Source organism: Setaria italica, chromosome IX, assembly GCF_000263155.2.
Source record: "Setaria italica strain Yugu1 chromosome IX, Setaria_italica_v2.0, whole genome shotgun sequence".
Classification (NCBI taxonomy): Eukaryota; Viridiplantae; Streptophyta; class Magnoliopsida; order Poales; family Poaceae; genus Setaria; species Setaria italica.
Genome location: NC_028458.1, coordinates 9,572,611 through 9,587,273, shown reverse-complemented (window position 1 = coordinate 9,587,273; position 14,663 = coordinate 9,572,611). Strand labels below are relative to the sequence as shown.

At 48.9% G+C, this 14,663-nt stretch overlaps 4 protein-coding genes across 4 annotated transcripts; 2 read left to right on the top strand and 2 right to left on the bottom strand.

Annotated features, from left to right (window-relative positions):
- Positions 1-2,783: 2,783 nt before the first annotated feature.
- Positions 2,784-4,647, bottom strand: LOC111258425. The gene is made up of 3 exons (XM_022829652.1): positions 4,545-4,647; positions 3,290-4,212; positions 2,784-3,183 (listed from the first exon to the last, which is right to left on the bottom strand). Exons 1-3 carry the CDS (start codon positions 4,645-4,647, stop codon positions 3,163-3,165), a joined length of 1,047 nt encoding a protein of 348 aa, XP_022685387.1. The 3' UTR covers positions 2,784-3,162.
- On the top strand, positions 3,744-5,425 carry LOC101782119 (uncharacterized N-acetyltransferase p20). Its single transcript, XM_004982175.3, has one exon. It carries the CDS (start codon positions 4,791-4,793, stop codon positions 5,376-5,378), a length of 588 nt encoding a protein of 195 aa, XP_004982232.1. The 5' UTR covers positions 3,744-4,790; the 3' UTR covers positions 5,379-5,425.
- Positions 5,426-5,448: 23 nt separating this feature from the next.
- Positions 5,449-6,612, top strand: LOC101781723 (uncharacterized N-acetyltransferase YoaA). The gene has a single exon (XM_004982174.3). The coding sequence runs from the start codon at positions 5,756-5,758 to the stop codon at positions 6,416-6,418; it is 663 nt and encodes a 220-aa protein (XP_004982231.1). The 5' UTR covers positions 5,449-5,755; the 3' UTR covers positions 6,419-6,612.
- A 1,754-nt stretch (positions 6,613-8,366) lies between these two features.
- LOC101781327 (protein MARD1) lies at positions 8,367-11,777 on the bottom strand. Its single transcript, XM_004982173.2, has 3 exons — positions 11,262-11,777; positions 10,288-11,125; positions 8,367-8,793 (listed from the first exon to the last, which is right to left on the bottom strand). The coding sequence occupies exons 2-3, from the start codon at positions 11,121-11,123 to the stop codon at positions 8,715-8,717; spliced, it is 915 nt and encodes a 304-aa protein (XP_004982230.1). The 5' UTR covers positions 11,124-11,125; positions 11,262-11,777; the 3' UTR covers positions 8,367-8,714.
- Positions 11,778-14,663: the final 2,886 nt, after the last annotated feature.

Below are 14,663 nucleotides of genomic sequence, written 5' to 3'. Positions count from 1 at the left end.
AAGTCAAAATATTGGAACGGAAGGAGTACTTTTAAAAAATAGGAAGAAAAGATTGGCAATTCAATGATTGATTGCTCATTTCTTGGATGACTTTTTTTTTTCTTTTCTGCTTCACCTTGCACAAGTTTATGTTTAAGCTCAAATTATTTTATCGTAACTGCAGTAGCACGCCTAATTCCTAATCTGTTCTCGTGGGAATCACACAAAAAGGATGACGCTTGCACGCTGGTCATGAAGTAGGGGCAACTTAATGGTTCAAATCAATGAAGTAGGGGAAATCGTCCAACGTGAGATAGGGGACGTTTGAATATCAGAGGCTAAACTTTAGTCCTATCACATCGGATGTTCGATACTAATTAGGAGGACTAAACATAAGCTAATTATAAAACTAATTGCAGAACCCCTAAGCTAAATCGCGAGACGAATCTATTAAGCCTAATTAACACCCCATGGTCAAATCATGAACTAATTAGGTTTAATAGATTCGTGTCGCGATTTAGCCTAGAGGTTGTGTAATTAGTTTTATAATTAGTCTAGTTTTAATACTCCTAATTAGTGTCAAACATTCGATGTGACGGGGGGCTAAAATTTAACCCCCTCCTCCCGAACACCCCGTAATGCGAGGGCGAATAGAGTCAACAGACAGCAAAGCAGCACGGGATAATCACACGCATTCGACCCAGTTAGAAGCAATGAGGACTTTCCATTCCTCTCACTAGAGCGACAACGTCAGATGAGTCATAATCTGTTCCGTTGAGGCTGGCCAATGGCCATCACATCTGCCGCGTCGCTTGCCAATATCTATCCTAGGCTTGATGCTAGATGCAACGGAAAGCAAGCTGCAATCTCCCGCTTAGGGCAGTTTCAGTGGAGTTTCACAAAATGTTCCATGGATATTAATTTTTTTTTATCACATCAGCAGTTTTACTGACTTGGCAAGGTCATTTATGAGGAGAGTTTCATCAGATATGAGACAAGTTTCATCCTTATAATACTTATAATACTCCACTGATACAGTTCTCAGTCTTGGTAACTATACAATAAAACTATACACTGAGGGGGCTTCATTACTAATCCAAATTGTGTACCACATATCCTCATCCTCCGTTTCTAGACCACCGTCACTGTTTTATTTTCAGAGGCTGCAGGTTTCCACCATCTCGCATCTTTTTTTAGTTAGTCTGTTTGATTCAAACTTTGAATACACTACAAGATGACTAGGCCTCGCAACTCAAACAATAAGTTAATTATTCCCAAACCTTTGTACTGAGAAACTAGCAAGTATTCGATGTTTTGCTAATATTAAGTACAACTTTCAAAACGTTGACCAGCAAGACCTCTCAAAATAGTTAGCTTGGAAACATGAAAATCGTAAGTATATATTTGCATTGAATATATATTACTTTCGTAATCTCACATATTTGTTAAAGATGGTTACATCCTAATACAAAAATGGTTGTCAAAGTAGCACCTCCAAGACTAGAAAAAGCCAAGAGCATCAAGTATTTTTTTAAAAATGAAAATTGGGGATGTCGAGTAAGTTATTTCGCAATAGAAAAACAACACTTGTGTGTGAATTAAACAAAGGGAAAGGTGTTCATGTTCACCATAGAAGTATGGTTGTCTCCTAAATCCTGAACAACCAAAAACCATAAACAGTAATAACGCTAAACCCTATGCTGAAGTAGTAAGTTTCTAGGCTAGTTACTGCCGGAAGCTCTTCCATCCAGCAAGGAGTGTAAGAAAAAGTAGTGTCAACGCTATCACAAGTAGCATTGCATGATTTGGGGGATAGGTTGCCCAAGTTTTGAACCTTGGAGCTACTCAAATGACAGGCAAGCGCTTTGCATTCTAAGAGCAATTCTAAAAGCTTCCTTAAATTACCCCTAAAAGAAAAAAGTAGCTCCAACAGATTCCCCAAACCTCCTGCAAATTTGCGGCCACCCGCATCCGGAGCTATGTTTCCCGCAAATTTGCACGGCGCTCCTCCTCCCCAATCCGCCCGCGTGCACCCGCGATTGTCACTTGCGCCTTTTTTTTCGCATGCGCCATTTCCCCGTGCGGCGACGGTGGCGGCAGCGCCAGGCCTTCCCCAAGCGGCGGTTATTTGCGGTCGCGCTGTTCGCGGTGCGCCAGGCCAGCTCCATGCACGCGGCGAGGATGGGGAGGGCAGTGGTGCGCCGTTGCGTGTGCTCGAGGGGCACCACTGCGAAGCAACGCGCGGGGCTTGGGAGAGGAGCAGCACCTGGTTCTTGGCTTGAAGGAGCTTGGGTAGTGGCATGGTGCTGTGCTATTCAGAAGAAGCAAGAAAGGAGCAGTTCAGGGTTGCGGTCATGGCGTAAATATTGAGTTGTTACTCTGCCGATTGGTGAGGAAAAGGAGATTGCTTGCTTGGATTTGATCAGTGGAAGAAGAGTGGAGAAGCTTCGGTTGCCTTGCTTTGCCGATTGGAAAACAGAGGGAGAGATCGAGCGGAGAGAAGGGAGCAGAGAACAGAGGGAGAGATCGAGTGGAGAGCTTCGGTGGAGCAACAATGGCTGAATCACACGGTGGAGAAGATAATGGGCTCAATTAGGATGACGTGGCCTGTTTTGAAATATTGAGGGCTAATTATTAGTGATCTGTCGTGGGTTGATATATTTTTGGGGGAATTTTTTTTGAAAGAGCCCTCAATACATAGTTTTGAGGAAGAATTTTTTAAAATACTCTTGGAGTTGCTCTAATAAGCAGCTCAAGAAGACAACCTCTTTGCAGGGATGGAATCCAATTAAGCACATGTCGTCATCACCACCAGCGTCTATTTCAACTCCCTCTTCAAGAAAGTCATCGTTATCAGAGTTCCATTCGAGCTCACATTCCACTGGTTCGGTCGTGTTCTCTTCTCCGCGGTGCTCCTCATAATAGTTGATATCTTGCAGGAACCAGGGCCCATCTAATTTCTTATGGTGATTCCAATGCGCCAACACGGGCCTCAGGTCATGGTCATCACCCACTTCATATGATCACAAGATTCATCCAAGATCCATACTCGAAGTCGATGAGGGTTAGCTTCGGTTGCATCACATAATACATGAATCACAAGATCCAAGATCCGATCTCACCAGACGAAGCCTGGGGATTGCGCGACTGCCATAGACCAATGGAGGTCTTATTACTTGGTATTTATTGCTTGCCAATGATATTCTGAAAAATAAAAAGCAAGCATGATTAAATCGTATATTTTGGGGGAACAAAACAGTTTTACAAAAGGAAAAAAAAAACAGTGATGCGCAATGATAAGATCGAGTACCTCATCACACAGTGAGTTTGGTCTTGCACATAGAGCTCTCTTCTCCAATATTACAGCGGGGAGATCCCCTGCCAAGCAGCGAATCGACGGTAGCACGTCAGCTACAGACCCCACAGCGAGCCCTTCCCGAACACAAGATCTCATCTCCCAGTGCCCTGTCCTCGACGAGAAGACAGGGATCATGTACGGCGACGGCGGCCACCCTATGTCCTCAATCTTTGCGTCACATCCAGGAATAAAAATATGACCGCGATACCAATATGGGCGGCGATCGTAACGAACCATGGGATTGTAAATGCAACTTTCAGAGATGCGAGGGATCCTGAGGACCTCGTAGTGCAGCGACACGGCGGGGTCGTAGACGAGGTAGTCGTGGCAGAGGCCCAACCCGTCCAGGTGCGGTGGCGGGGGCAATGGCGCCCGCCTCCGCGTGGCGGGGTTCACCACGTAGCCACGCAGCAGGAGGAGGCCGTTGCAGTGGTCCCTGACCGCGTAGGACCGGTACGCTCCGGGGAAGCCGTCGGGGGGCAGGTAGCCGGCGAGCTTGCCGGAGACGGGCGCGGGGCGGGAGAAGAACTCGGTGTGGGAGAGGTCGGGGTAGTTCACGAGGAGCGCGTCCAGCGACCGCGGGAGGACGGCGTCGACGGCGGCGCGCAGAAGGCGGCGGGCCAGTCCCTGCAGACGCACCTGGACACGGCGAGGCCGCGGGGCGGGAGGCGGCGGAGGACGTCCGCGAGGACGTCGCGCGGCAGCCGATGCGGCCCCGGCTCGTCGTCCTCCTGCTGCTCCATGCCGTCTCTCTCCTTCGAATTCGCGTGAATCATTTGCTTCATTCAGATGTGCAAATACTGATAACTGAGCTGCTACTGACAGACAAGACGATGGCAGTTCGAAAGCAGCAGTAGTGTGTAGAGAACAGCAATCTTAAGAACACCCTACTCTAGTCTGGAGGTTTGTTGCCCAGCTTAATTTGCAGAACACACTTGTATAACTACTCTAAAAAGAAAAAGAAAATGCTCCTAAATTAATTGTTGCTTCCAGGCAGCTCTTCGATCCATCAAGGTGTGTAACAGAAAGACGTGTCCATCTCTGCATGCCGATGGAACGTTTGAAAAAAAAATCCTTGGGCTATAAATTCACCAGTATACTGAAATTTTCGAGCTACTCAAATGGCACGCAGGTCCTCCACCCATTCCACTACTCATCAAGAAGACAACCTCTCTGTCGTAACAATGCTACTGCTCAGAAACCATACCTGCGCCGTCGAGAGCGTCACTTTCGCAAACGGAATCTTGCAACCCCGGGCCGCTGCAACCATGATGACGTGTACCGCCGGCCACAATCGTTTGGCGGCCCATGGTCTCTGAATGCTCTCGAGTCAACACCATGGACTGGTCAAGCCCGCCGGCTCGTCCAAGTCCGGCACTCTACATATACCTGCCGGTAACATGACGGCCTACTCGAGCTCGAGGTGTTGATCGCGGCGACGAAGACGACGGGCATGGAGCTCCAGCAGGGAGGATCCCCAGCGGCGGAGCCCGACGAGGTCGTCGTCACCCTCCGCGAGTTCACGCCGTCGGACGCGGACGCCGAGGCGCTCATGTCGTGGGCGTCGGACCCGCTCGTAGCCCGCTTCCAGCGCCGCGACGCCTACGAGCACGTGGACCAGGCCCGCCGCTACATCGCCGACCACGTCCTCCCGCACCCGTGGTACCGCGCCATCTGCGCCGGCGCCGTGGTGGTGGGGTCCGTCTCCGTAAAGCCGGCGCCGGCCGAGGACGGGCGCCTCTTCAGGGCGTCCGTTGGGTACCGCGTGGCGCGCGCGCACTGGGGCCGCGGCGTGGCGACGCGCGCGGTGCGGGCGGCGGCGGAGGCCGTGTTCGCGGCGTGGCCGTGGCTGCTGCGCCTGGAGGCCGTGGCCGACGTGGAGAACCCGGCGTCGCAGCGCGTGCTGGAGAAGGCCGGGTTCGTCAGGGAGGGGACGCTGAGGAAGTACATCGTGCTCAAGGGAAGGCCCAGGGACATGGTCATGTTCAGCCTCGTCGATACGGACCGTCGCCGCCAGCCCGTGGAGTCCAGTGGGCCGTAGCTGGGCTGCGATGTTTCTGCTCTGCTCTCTACCTGGGCTTTCCTCTGCAATCGACGACGCGCGCGCGCTTCTCGGAGCACATTTTGTAACGTTCTATGCCATGTGAGTATATGTGACGTGTGGTAGTGTGAGTGCGTAAAAAAATGAAGAACCGTACGAATTTGAAAGTGAAAAGGAGTATGGAGAGAAGATAAGATCACTCGTTAGTGCGTGCAACACTGTTAATTAGTTGTTGCATCATGTTCTTATCCATCCACACGACAGATTGACCGTGACACGTTTGATGCTAACCGCGACACACCCAAGTGGTACGGTTGCACCGATGCGCACTGCTCCAAGGCCAAGCTAGCTCATCAACCAGCAGGCAGCAGCAAACGATGGAACCGCCGCCCGCCGAGGGCGACGTGCATGACCGGCAGCGACGGGGAGGTGATCCAACAGACCCCACGGCGCTGGCGAGGGCGCCGGTGGTGTCGCTGCGGCCGCTGGGCCTGGCGGACGCGGACGCCTTCATGGCGTGGGCGTCGGACGACCGCGTGATGCGGTTCCTGAAGCGGCCGCTCTGCGCCACCCGGGAGCAGGCCGTGGCGCAGATCAGGGACACCGTGCTGGGCCACCCGTGGTTCCGCGCCGTCTGCGTCGGCGACGGCGGCGGCCGCCCCGTGCCCGTGGGGCAGGTCTCCGTGTGGCCGTACGCCGACGAGGGCGGCCGCCGGGCCAACCTCGGCTACGCCCTGGCGCGGGACCACTGGGGCCGGGGCATCGCCGCCGCCGCCATCGTGCAGGTGGTGGGGAGGGTGTTCGACGACCTGCCGGGGCTGGAGCGGCTGGAGGCGGTGACGGACGTGGACAACGCGCGGTCGCAGCGGGTGCTGGAGAAGGCCGGCTTCCGGAGGGAGGGGCTGCTGCGCCGCTACATCGCCGGCCGCGGCGGCGCCCAGGCCAGGGACGCCGTCATCTACAGCTTCCTCTCGTCCGACCGCGCGTGCGCCACTCCAGCACCTGCGGACAGCATGGGACAGGGCTTCATCTGCGGATGATGGAGGCCTGAAACAGAGATGCCTGGTTCGATGGATCATGATTCCTTGAAGTGAATCGTGGTAGCCCGGCAGAGTTGTAATGGTAGAATGGTGGAATTTCGCCCTGAATGTTGCGGAAACAGCCTAGTAGTACTAAAGACTGCAGAATTTTTATGGCAAATAGATTGATTGATTGCTCAAAGACCTTCTTTTTACCACTGAAAGTCACTGAGGTTGTGATTTATTCGGTTCACCAATCAAGGCCTCTTTTGAAATGCAGGGGGTTTCACAGGAATCGGTTTAATTTGCACATGGTATCAGGAGGGGAAAAAACGAAAATGCCATGCTACAAGAGAGCCTGAATGTTAGTGTTCTGCTGCGGTGATGATGGAGGGAAGAGTGCGCGCATCTTGAACTTGAGTGATCCAACGGATGCAGAAATGTCTGTTTTTTAAGGACTCCCAGAACTTTTGTATTTTCAAAATACAAATAACGCAGTAATGCCACATGGAGTCTCAACACACACTCAAAAAAATTGGAAAATTAAGTCACGTCGCTCCAGTGAATGATATAGATAGGGTATTTGACTTGATGACCTTGTCAACATTTCTTAAAAAATAGAAAAATAAATTTTATTAACAATGTTGGACATCATTAAGTACGAATAGCCTGACTTCTGAGTACTACACTCCATATTAAAACGCCCAGGATAACCAGGAATTGCTTGACCCGTTAAAATACAATTTCAGGAGTTTGAGACTGATGGCATCGACCAATATCCAAACATTCATTGATTCGTACCGCGAATCTTATCATAGGTGCAGCAAACATTAGCTGTCAGGGTTGATTATCTGGCCTCAATAAACTGCAGTCCATGAATGATGTTGATTGGGTATTGAACTAGATGACCTTGTCAGAATCTCTTAAATAATGTTCGGCCTTCGAACTTACTGTAATCAAGTACGAATATTCTTGACTTCCGAGTACTACACCTCATACTAAATGACCTGATAATGCGGAACTAGATCCATTAAAAATACCTTTTTTGTTATGGGTGTACAAACTGATGTTACAAAACAATCCCCAAATATCTGTTTCATCAATTCAACGAATCTTACCTTAAGTACAGCACGCATTAGCTGTCCAGAGTTGATAATTTGGCTTCAATAAACTGCATTGAAATACATAAACAGAACAATAATATACATTCATTTTTTTAAAAAAAAGAAGAAGACACACTCTAGCAAGCACAATCAGATGATGTCAAAACTGCATCTGTTCAATTTCACTGAATCGGCTGGCCAAACTGAAGAGGCCAAAGAATCACCTATCAGGCTATCACTCTATCAGTCAGCCAAAAAACGGCCACAGATCTCCATGTGAATGTCTCCTAGAACAGTTCCAGGGTCAAAAGCTGCAGCGTCCTTTGCCATGATTAACAACTGCTAAAGCACGGGCGATTGGTTCACAATAATTTCATACGCTGTGCCAATGCAATGATGCACAAGAGTAGCAGCAACCAAAAAGCAGGGGAGAGGGGAGAAGAATCAAACCGTCCACAGAGCAAAGCTTGCAGCAGATGAATGAGCTCATAAACAATGCCAGGACAAATCGCAATCAGCATCAGTCCAGCACACTCCCAGGGCTCCAATTACAGGAAACACTATGATGATCAAGGGTTGTTGAGCTGTTAGTATACTTGTGGGGGCCGCTGCAGTTTATTACAGGTGATTGGCAAGGTGGCTGGCCCCCATGAGCTAGCCCAGCTGCTACAACAAGCTCCACCCAACCTCTGAGTGAAACTTTTCTCAAGATGCCTAGCTCTTCTTTTGCCCCCTGAATCACTGAAAAAGTTGTGTTTTCTTTTCTCTGCCACTCTACTTCTTCCTTTTGGCAAATTGATAGATTGTACAAATCTGATTCTGATGGATGATCATGCACACAATATGATGATTGACAGAATAGAAACAGAGCAAAGGGGCTAACTTTTCTTCAATTTACTTTGGGATCCATTCTGGGAGTCACATGAACAAACACAGAACTAGAATGGGAGCATCAGAACTTGCAACTAAAACGGGAAAGTCGCATGAACAAGAAGTCCAGATCATCAATCTGCAACCTCTTACAAAAGTGGGCGCCAAAGGTCTTTAATCCGCAAAAGACTAAATCATTCCCTCCTCCATGACCAAAAACAGCATGCAATCTCGCAAAGATGACACAACAAAAGGAAGAAAAAGAAGCAAAAAAAAAAACTTGTCTCAGTTATTCAGGATCATCATGCCTTCTCCTCCACTAACATCCTCTTTTCGTTCATCGTCTAGCGCAAATTGTCCACTGTTTCGTCGAAAAGCATCTCCTGGTACCGGCACTCGCTGCTGCAGAATGCTTTGTCACCTCTGGAAAAAAGAGAGAAAAAGGGCCAATTATATCATAACAGAACAGCGATGACCTAACTGCTGAATTATAAAATGCGTACAGCTTTTTTCGAGACAACTGCTGTTCATGCTATGCATCTTTGTGAACAGCACAGGCACAAATTAAACTACTCTGCTCGAGGAATTATAGCATCAGAAGATGTGAAGCAAAAATGGTTTGGGAGCACATCTCAAAGCTAGTGTTTAGCACTCAAATGGATTATATGCAGCAAGCAAGGAAAATTGCGAACAAGACACAGCAAATCCCTTTCGCTGTCTTATCTAAGCAAACTTGGTGTATATTTTGGTAACAAGAGGCTGTCAAACTTGCAACTACGATGTCGAAACTTTTGTTTTTGGTGATGATAACTGGTCCTGCTCATGGTCAGGAGTTAGGAGTAGGAGCACCAAGACCAGCACGGCTTGGGACGTGGACCTCATTTAGCAACATCAATGGGTGCCAAATAATTTAGTCCCTTGGAATTTGTTAGTATAACCCCCCGCACTAGGATAATGAGCTCCTTTGCGTAGTTTTCTATGTGAAAGCGAAACATAACAGTCGAGAATTATAAATGTCAAGCAGCTACTCCAAGCAAACACAGCGAGCTCCTGATGCACAATACCACTGTATTTTAAATATGTGCCTTAAACAAGGAGCAAGTCACCCTTCAAAAGCAACAGGGAATCGAAACATCACAATATCAAATGGGCAAGCAACTTGTTTCAGTGAATAGGGCCTAGTATTAAATTAAAAGGGTATCAAACTATCAGTAAAGGTTGGTCGGGTAAAGGCCGATATAATCTCGATAAGATCCACTGAAGATGTATTGTATAACCCACACTCCAATCAGAAAGTCATAAACGACTCTAACATTAGAACCACTCATCAAGGTCCCCAGGCAATGATGGAAGCCATCTTCATGTCAAATAATAGTGCATAAGAATGCAATATCTTTTGCCTTATATCAATTCGTGTCTGACATACAGGAGTATTCATTATCATCTAAGCAGCAGTTACGACATAGGTGTCGTTTTACATGCTTGCATAACTAATGGGAAAAAAATGCACTATGAGAACATCAGGCGATTTCAGTTTTAGTTTCAAATACTAAGTTCATTTGGCCGGTGCACCCTTTAACCTTAGCTGGTAATACATGGACTGTGTAGAGGTGCCTCTGAATGTGTTATTTTATTTTTGCCGTTGTGTGGTTCATATCTAGCAGACCATGTTGGTGTCCTAACCAGAGCATCATTCTGTAATTTTCAGTAGCCTGAAGATAATTCACCTTCCTAGTAACATTGTGAGCAAGGAGCAGAGGAACCCAACTGAATCACTGAAATACAGCGATAATTTCTTCTAATGTCAGTAGCTGAAAAATGGCAGTTATGTTCTGAACCGACAAGACGCAAGTGGATATTCATTCAGAAATCGTTACTGCAGAAACATAAGCAAGGAAACCAGGAGAGCATTCTCACCGATAGATGAAGATGTCACTGCCATAGCCAAGTTGCTTGTTGCATGCCTGGCAAGAGCTCATGAAGCCACTCGCCACAGCCGCAAAGCCGCCATCGCCAGCGCCGGCCCCTTTGTCCATCTTCTCGACGAGCACATCCCCGCAGCTCTCGACTATGCAGTCGTCGAAGATGTGCATGGTCCTCGGGTTGGGGCCCCGCGAGATGACGCAGGTGTAGTCTTCTGACATGGCCATTTCCCCGGGCGCCACGGCCCCGGCGAACACCCGAGCGGACGGCGAGCTGACCACCTCCGGCAGGAACCTCCTGGCGGGCGACAGCACCGCCAGCTGCGCGTCCCGGTTCTTGGCGCCGAACTCGATCGGGGAGGACACCAGCTCGACGGCCCTGCCGGAGGGGACCTGGATCCTGAGCTGAGACCCGAACACCACCTTGCCGCCGCCCGGCTTGGCGTCCCCGTGGTCCCGGAGCACGTCGGCGAGGCCGACGCCGGCCGGCTCCGGCGCGGCGGCGGGCGTGTCCGCGTGGTGCGCTCGCCTGAGGCTCCGCTCCGACAGAAACGGGGGCAGCGCGGAGCAGCAGAACTGCTTGGTCTCGAGGATGGAGGTGGGGCTCATGGCCGACGAGGGCCCCTCGGAGGAGCCGTCCGCCTGGGGCAGCGCCATCGCCATGAACGGCCTCGGGGCAGGGAACACCGGGGCAGCTGACGACGAAGAAGAAGGATGCCTCGGCGACTGGGCGGCGGTGGCCGTGGCCGCGGGGGGCTCAGCCATGAGCCCACCTGCTCCTCCTTGCTTGGCCCCGCCACCAACCGCTCCTCTCGATCTGCTGCGCAGCATCGCTGCGCGAGTGTGAGCAGGCAGGCGGTGCCATCAGCAATGATGAAAGGAGAAAAGATGGCAACTTCTGCGAGCGCTTTTGTTGCGTAGTCGCTTTAAAGAATGAACAGAGACGGCGCAGAGGACGAAAAAGCTCACCAGAAAGCGGCCCTCCTTGGTTGGATCAAACTCCGGTAGTGATGGCCGGCCGCTCCTACCACGGCCGCATTGCTCCCCGGCCTCGGATTCGATCGGAACCCAAACTTCCACCCGCTATTTCCTCTTCCCAGCAACGCGCAAGAACAGAAGCCGGCTGGCGACAGGCTCTGATCAGCGAATGGGAAAGGAAGGTCCCTAACAAGAACGAAGAAGGAAGAGCACACAGGTATCGATCAACGAAACCACCCTGAGTGACGGAACCCAAAAACCTCGCCGGAAACCGCCGTCCGGATCGGAAAACCCCCGGAAAGGCGTCTGCTCGATTTCTGCGGTTCTTGGGTGGTGGGGTGGGGTTTGCCGGTTTGGGTATTTATACGGCTGGGAGGCTAGACTTTGATTTCACGACTAATCTTTCCTTTCCCCCGGGGTAAATGGGGAGAACTGTTCTCGAGGAGGGAGGAGGGGGTTTCTTCTTCCTCCTTCCACCTCTCGCTCTCTCTATTTCCCAGGGGGAGGGGGGAGGGGGAGAATGGAGGGGGGGATCGTATTTAAAACCTGCACGCGCACACCCACACGCGCGCGCATCACCAATTAGAGATTAGCAGCAACAGATCGTCAGGATTTTTTTTAGCTATAATTTTCCCGGTTGAATTCTTTGTGGTTTATTCGTCCCGGATGTGATTGATGTTTGGTGATGATGCAAGTGCAATAACCACCGCTGGTTAATTGCGGTCGTACTTGCGACGATGATTGCGCTACTGTACATCTTTTGCACGATAAGCTAGGCGCAAACGCAAGTTGTGGAGAAAGCGGTGACGCAAAAGAGGGTTTTTGTTGCTGTTTGAGAAAGCTAGGAGTTTAGTTAAAAAAATATTTCATAGCGAATTTAACTCGTACCGATTGATGATGTAGGCGTTGGTATATTTTTTTTATAGGTTAGAGAATTTTGACTTAGTAGTACACTAGAAAACCCATGGCACGGTGTTGCCGCGCCTACATGGATTGAGCTGATGGTATACTGGAAGCATGTTTAAAGATTGGTCATATACTTAGGAGCTGTCGAATCTGCGAAAAGGGAAAATCTTTGAGGAAAATAGTGCATCCATTCATCTTTGAACCGTGAGGTTTAAGGAACATATCGTCCTGCAACTGCATAGGGTTAAGGACGACTTTCGACCAATAGTTAGACAATGGCTAGATAACTTTTGTAAATATCTCCTACAGTCTGTACATATTTTTTCCCCTTTTGAATGAAGCGCTGTGGGGAACTTCCCCACAGTTTTAATAAAAAAAAGATTGGTCATATAGCAAATACAAAATGATCATATAACATATAGTATGAATTATTAAACAGACATTGCTTTGGAAGTAGCAGGTATGAGAAGAACAGGATTTGAGACAGATAATTTCAGTATTAAGATGACAAGTTGCGCTTTTGCTAAAAGTTCAGTAGCGAATACCTATACATTATACATGCAATTGGAAACAGTGTATTTGTACTTTTTTTTTAAGGTTGCACTTTGACCTAGGATAGTCACATGCAAACAACACATCTTACGTATCAATGAAATTAAGACAAATGTCCAAAGTATTCACCATTGCGATGTGATGTTATTGTCGGCAATAAACACTTTATGTCAAATGTCCAAAGAGTTCATTACCAAACATCTTAAGAAAACACATCGTTGCCGACAATAACAAAGAAGCTTGTCTTACCATGAAAGATGAATACTACAGCAACAAGAACAACAATATAGCCTTTCAGTCCCAAGCAAGTTGGGTAGTTACCATGAAAGATAAATGAGTAAAAAAATTAATCTCATTGTTTGGTATTGAACTACTTCAGATATCGTGTTAACTGGATTCAGTTGCTACTTTTTCCATAACAGCATAGGTGAGTACACTATACATGAGAGAATTCCCCAAAAGGAGCTTATACAAGACAGTCGGGTAATGAGCTTATACAAAAGGTGTAGCTCCAATTCGTGAACTTTTTAAATAAGGAAGGATGCTAACACGCTAGTAACCATAGTCTCTCGTGAGATTAATATGATTTTTTTTGGTAGACTCTTGTACATATCTGCAAGGCTGGTTGGGATACAAAGAACTCTTTAAATATATCATCCGTCCTTGCCAAATTAAAATGAAGAGGTGGAATGAGTCCTGCCAGGGAAGGAGGATGCGCCAGGACTCCTGCTCCTAGGACTGCCTTCCCTTTGAGCCCATCTTAAGTTCTTCTAGGTAATCATAGATTGTACATTTATGGGGATCGCTAAGCAACTGAGAGGAGACACACAGCATTGTTTATAACTTTTAAAAGAACTGGATGGGGAAAAAAATAGTGCTTTTGTGTTGTACTACCAGAAAAATGCAAACAGAGTGAAATTGTAAAAATCGCTTCACAAATAATCGATGCCTCAAATCGATAAGCTATAGTTAGGATTGAAAGAAAGGCTCATGTTTTGAACATGCAATAATTGTTCTTGCTTCCTAGACTCCTAGTTGATATTACTTTCTTATCATAACCTCAATACCTCATATCTTGTTTTTATGGCAGAATCAATGGCATGAGTTCAAATGGCGCTGTTGAATTACTTCCTAATAGCCGAGTTAAATTTTGCAATAGAAGGTACATTGGAACGGAGAAAAGTAAGAGGGCGAGGTGAACAGCTTGCATGCCTCAGAGATAAGCATGAACTTGCCTCTGCTTCTCCCTTGTTGGTGGAGTTCTTGTCAAGGTACCATCGCATGCATGGTACGCTCTCTTGAGGTCGTAATTGCCGGCGCCACCTCCCTGGCCGCTGCCGCCCAGCGAGTCCTTACGTCAACGAGCGGCATGCCTTGCGAACCTTGCCATTGGCTCGCCTTGCGCGGCGCGGGTACTCAACCCTCCTTCCCATAGGAGAACCAGCAGGGAACGGAGGCGAGGCTCAGCAAGCGTAGGGAGGTGTGCGAGGCATTCAACGGCTGCGTGGTGCAGCATTCCGTCGAACAGGTCGTGGGCGCACGAGGTGTGCCGCGTCCGCTCGTAGACAGGGGCGCCCACGGCTGCTGCGGAGAACCCGGTGCAAAGGGCGAGGACGGTGGTGGGTCGTCGGGGACTACCCAGTCCACGCGGCCGCGAGCTCCTGCCTCCTCCCCGATGTGCGCCGGCTGCGGGAGAGACGACGGGAACGGGACACGGGAGCGACGTCGGGAAATCACGAGGGATCGCGAACTCTGACCGAAGACAGCAAGCCCGGATCAACAGACCAGGAAAACTTTGCCCGAGATCTGAAGGTGGAGAAAACGGGGCGACGTGGCCCAATAACGTGCAGGAGCTTGTCCGCAAGTTTCGTCATTTAGAGACAACTAAAAATCTTTACATTTTAAACCTGAGAGAACAGAAATGTTTGGCCGAAA

Coding starts and splice junctions, on each gene's coding strand:
- LOC101781327 (XM_004982173.2), bottom strand. CDS start 11,123: ATGCTGCGCAGCAGATCGAGAGGAGCGGTTGGTGGCGGGGCCAAGCAA. Junction 8,794..10,287: donor AGTGACATCTTCATCTATCG/GTGAGAATGCTC, acceptor TCTTTTTTCCAG/AGGTGACAAAGCATTCTGCA.
- LOC111258425 (XM_022829652.1), bottom strand. CDS start 4,647: ATGGGCCGCCAAACGATTGTGGCCGGCGGTACACGTCATCATGGTTGC. Junction 4,213..4,544: donor TGACGCTCTCGACGGCGCAG/GTATGGTTTCTG, acceptor GGTGTTCTTAAG/ATTGCTGTTCTCTACACACT. Junction 3,184..3,289: donor CAAACTCACTGTGTGATGAG/GTACTCGATCTT, acceptor TTTATTTTTCAG/AATATCATTGGCAAGCAATA.
- LOC101782119 (XM_004982175.3), top strand. CDS start 4,791: ATGGAGCTCCAGCAGGGAGGATCCCCAGCGGCGGAGCCCGACGAGGTC.
- LOC101781723 (XM_004982174.3), top strand. CDS start 5,756: ATGGAACCGCCGCCCGCCGAGGGCGACGTGCATGACCGGCAGCGACGG.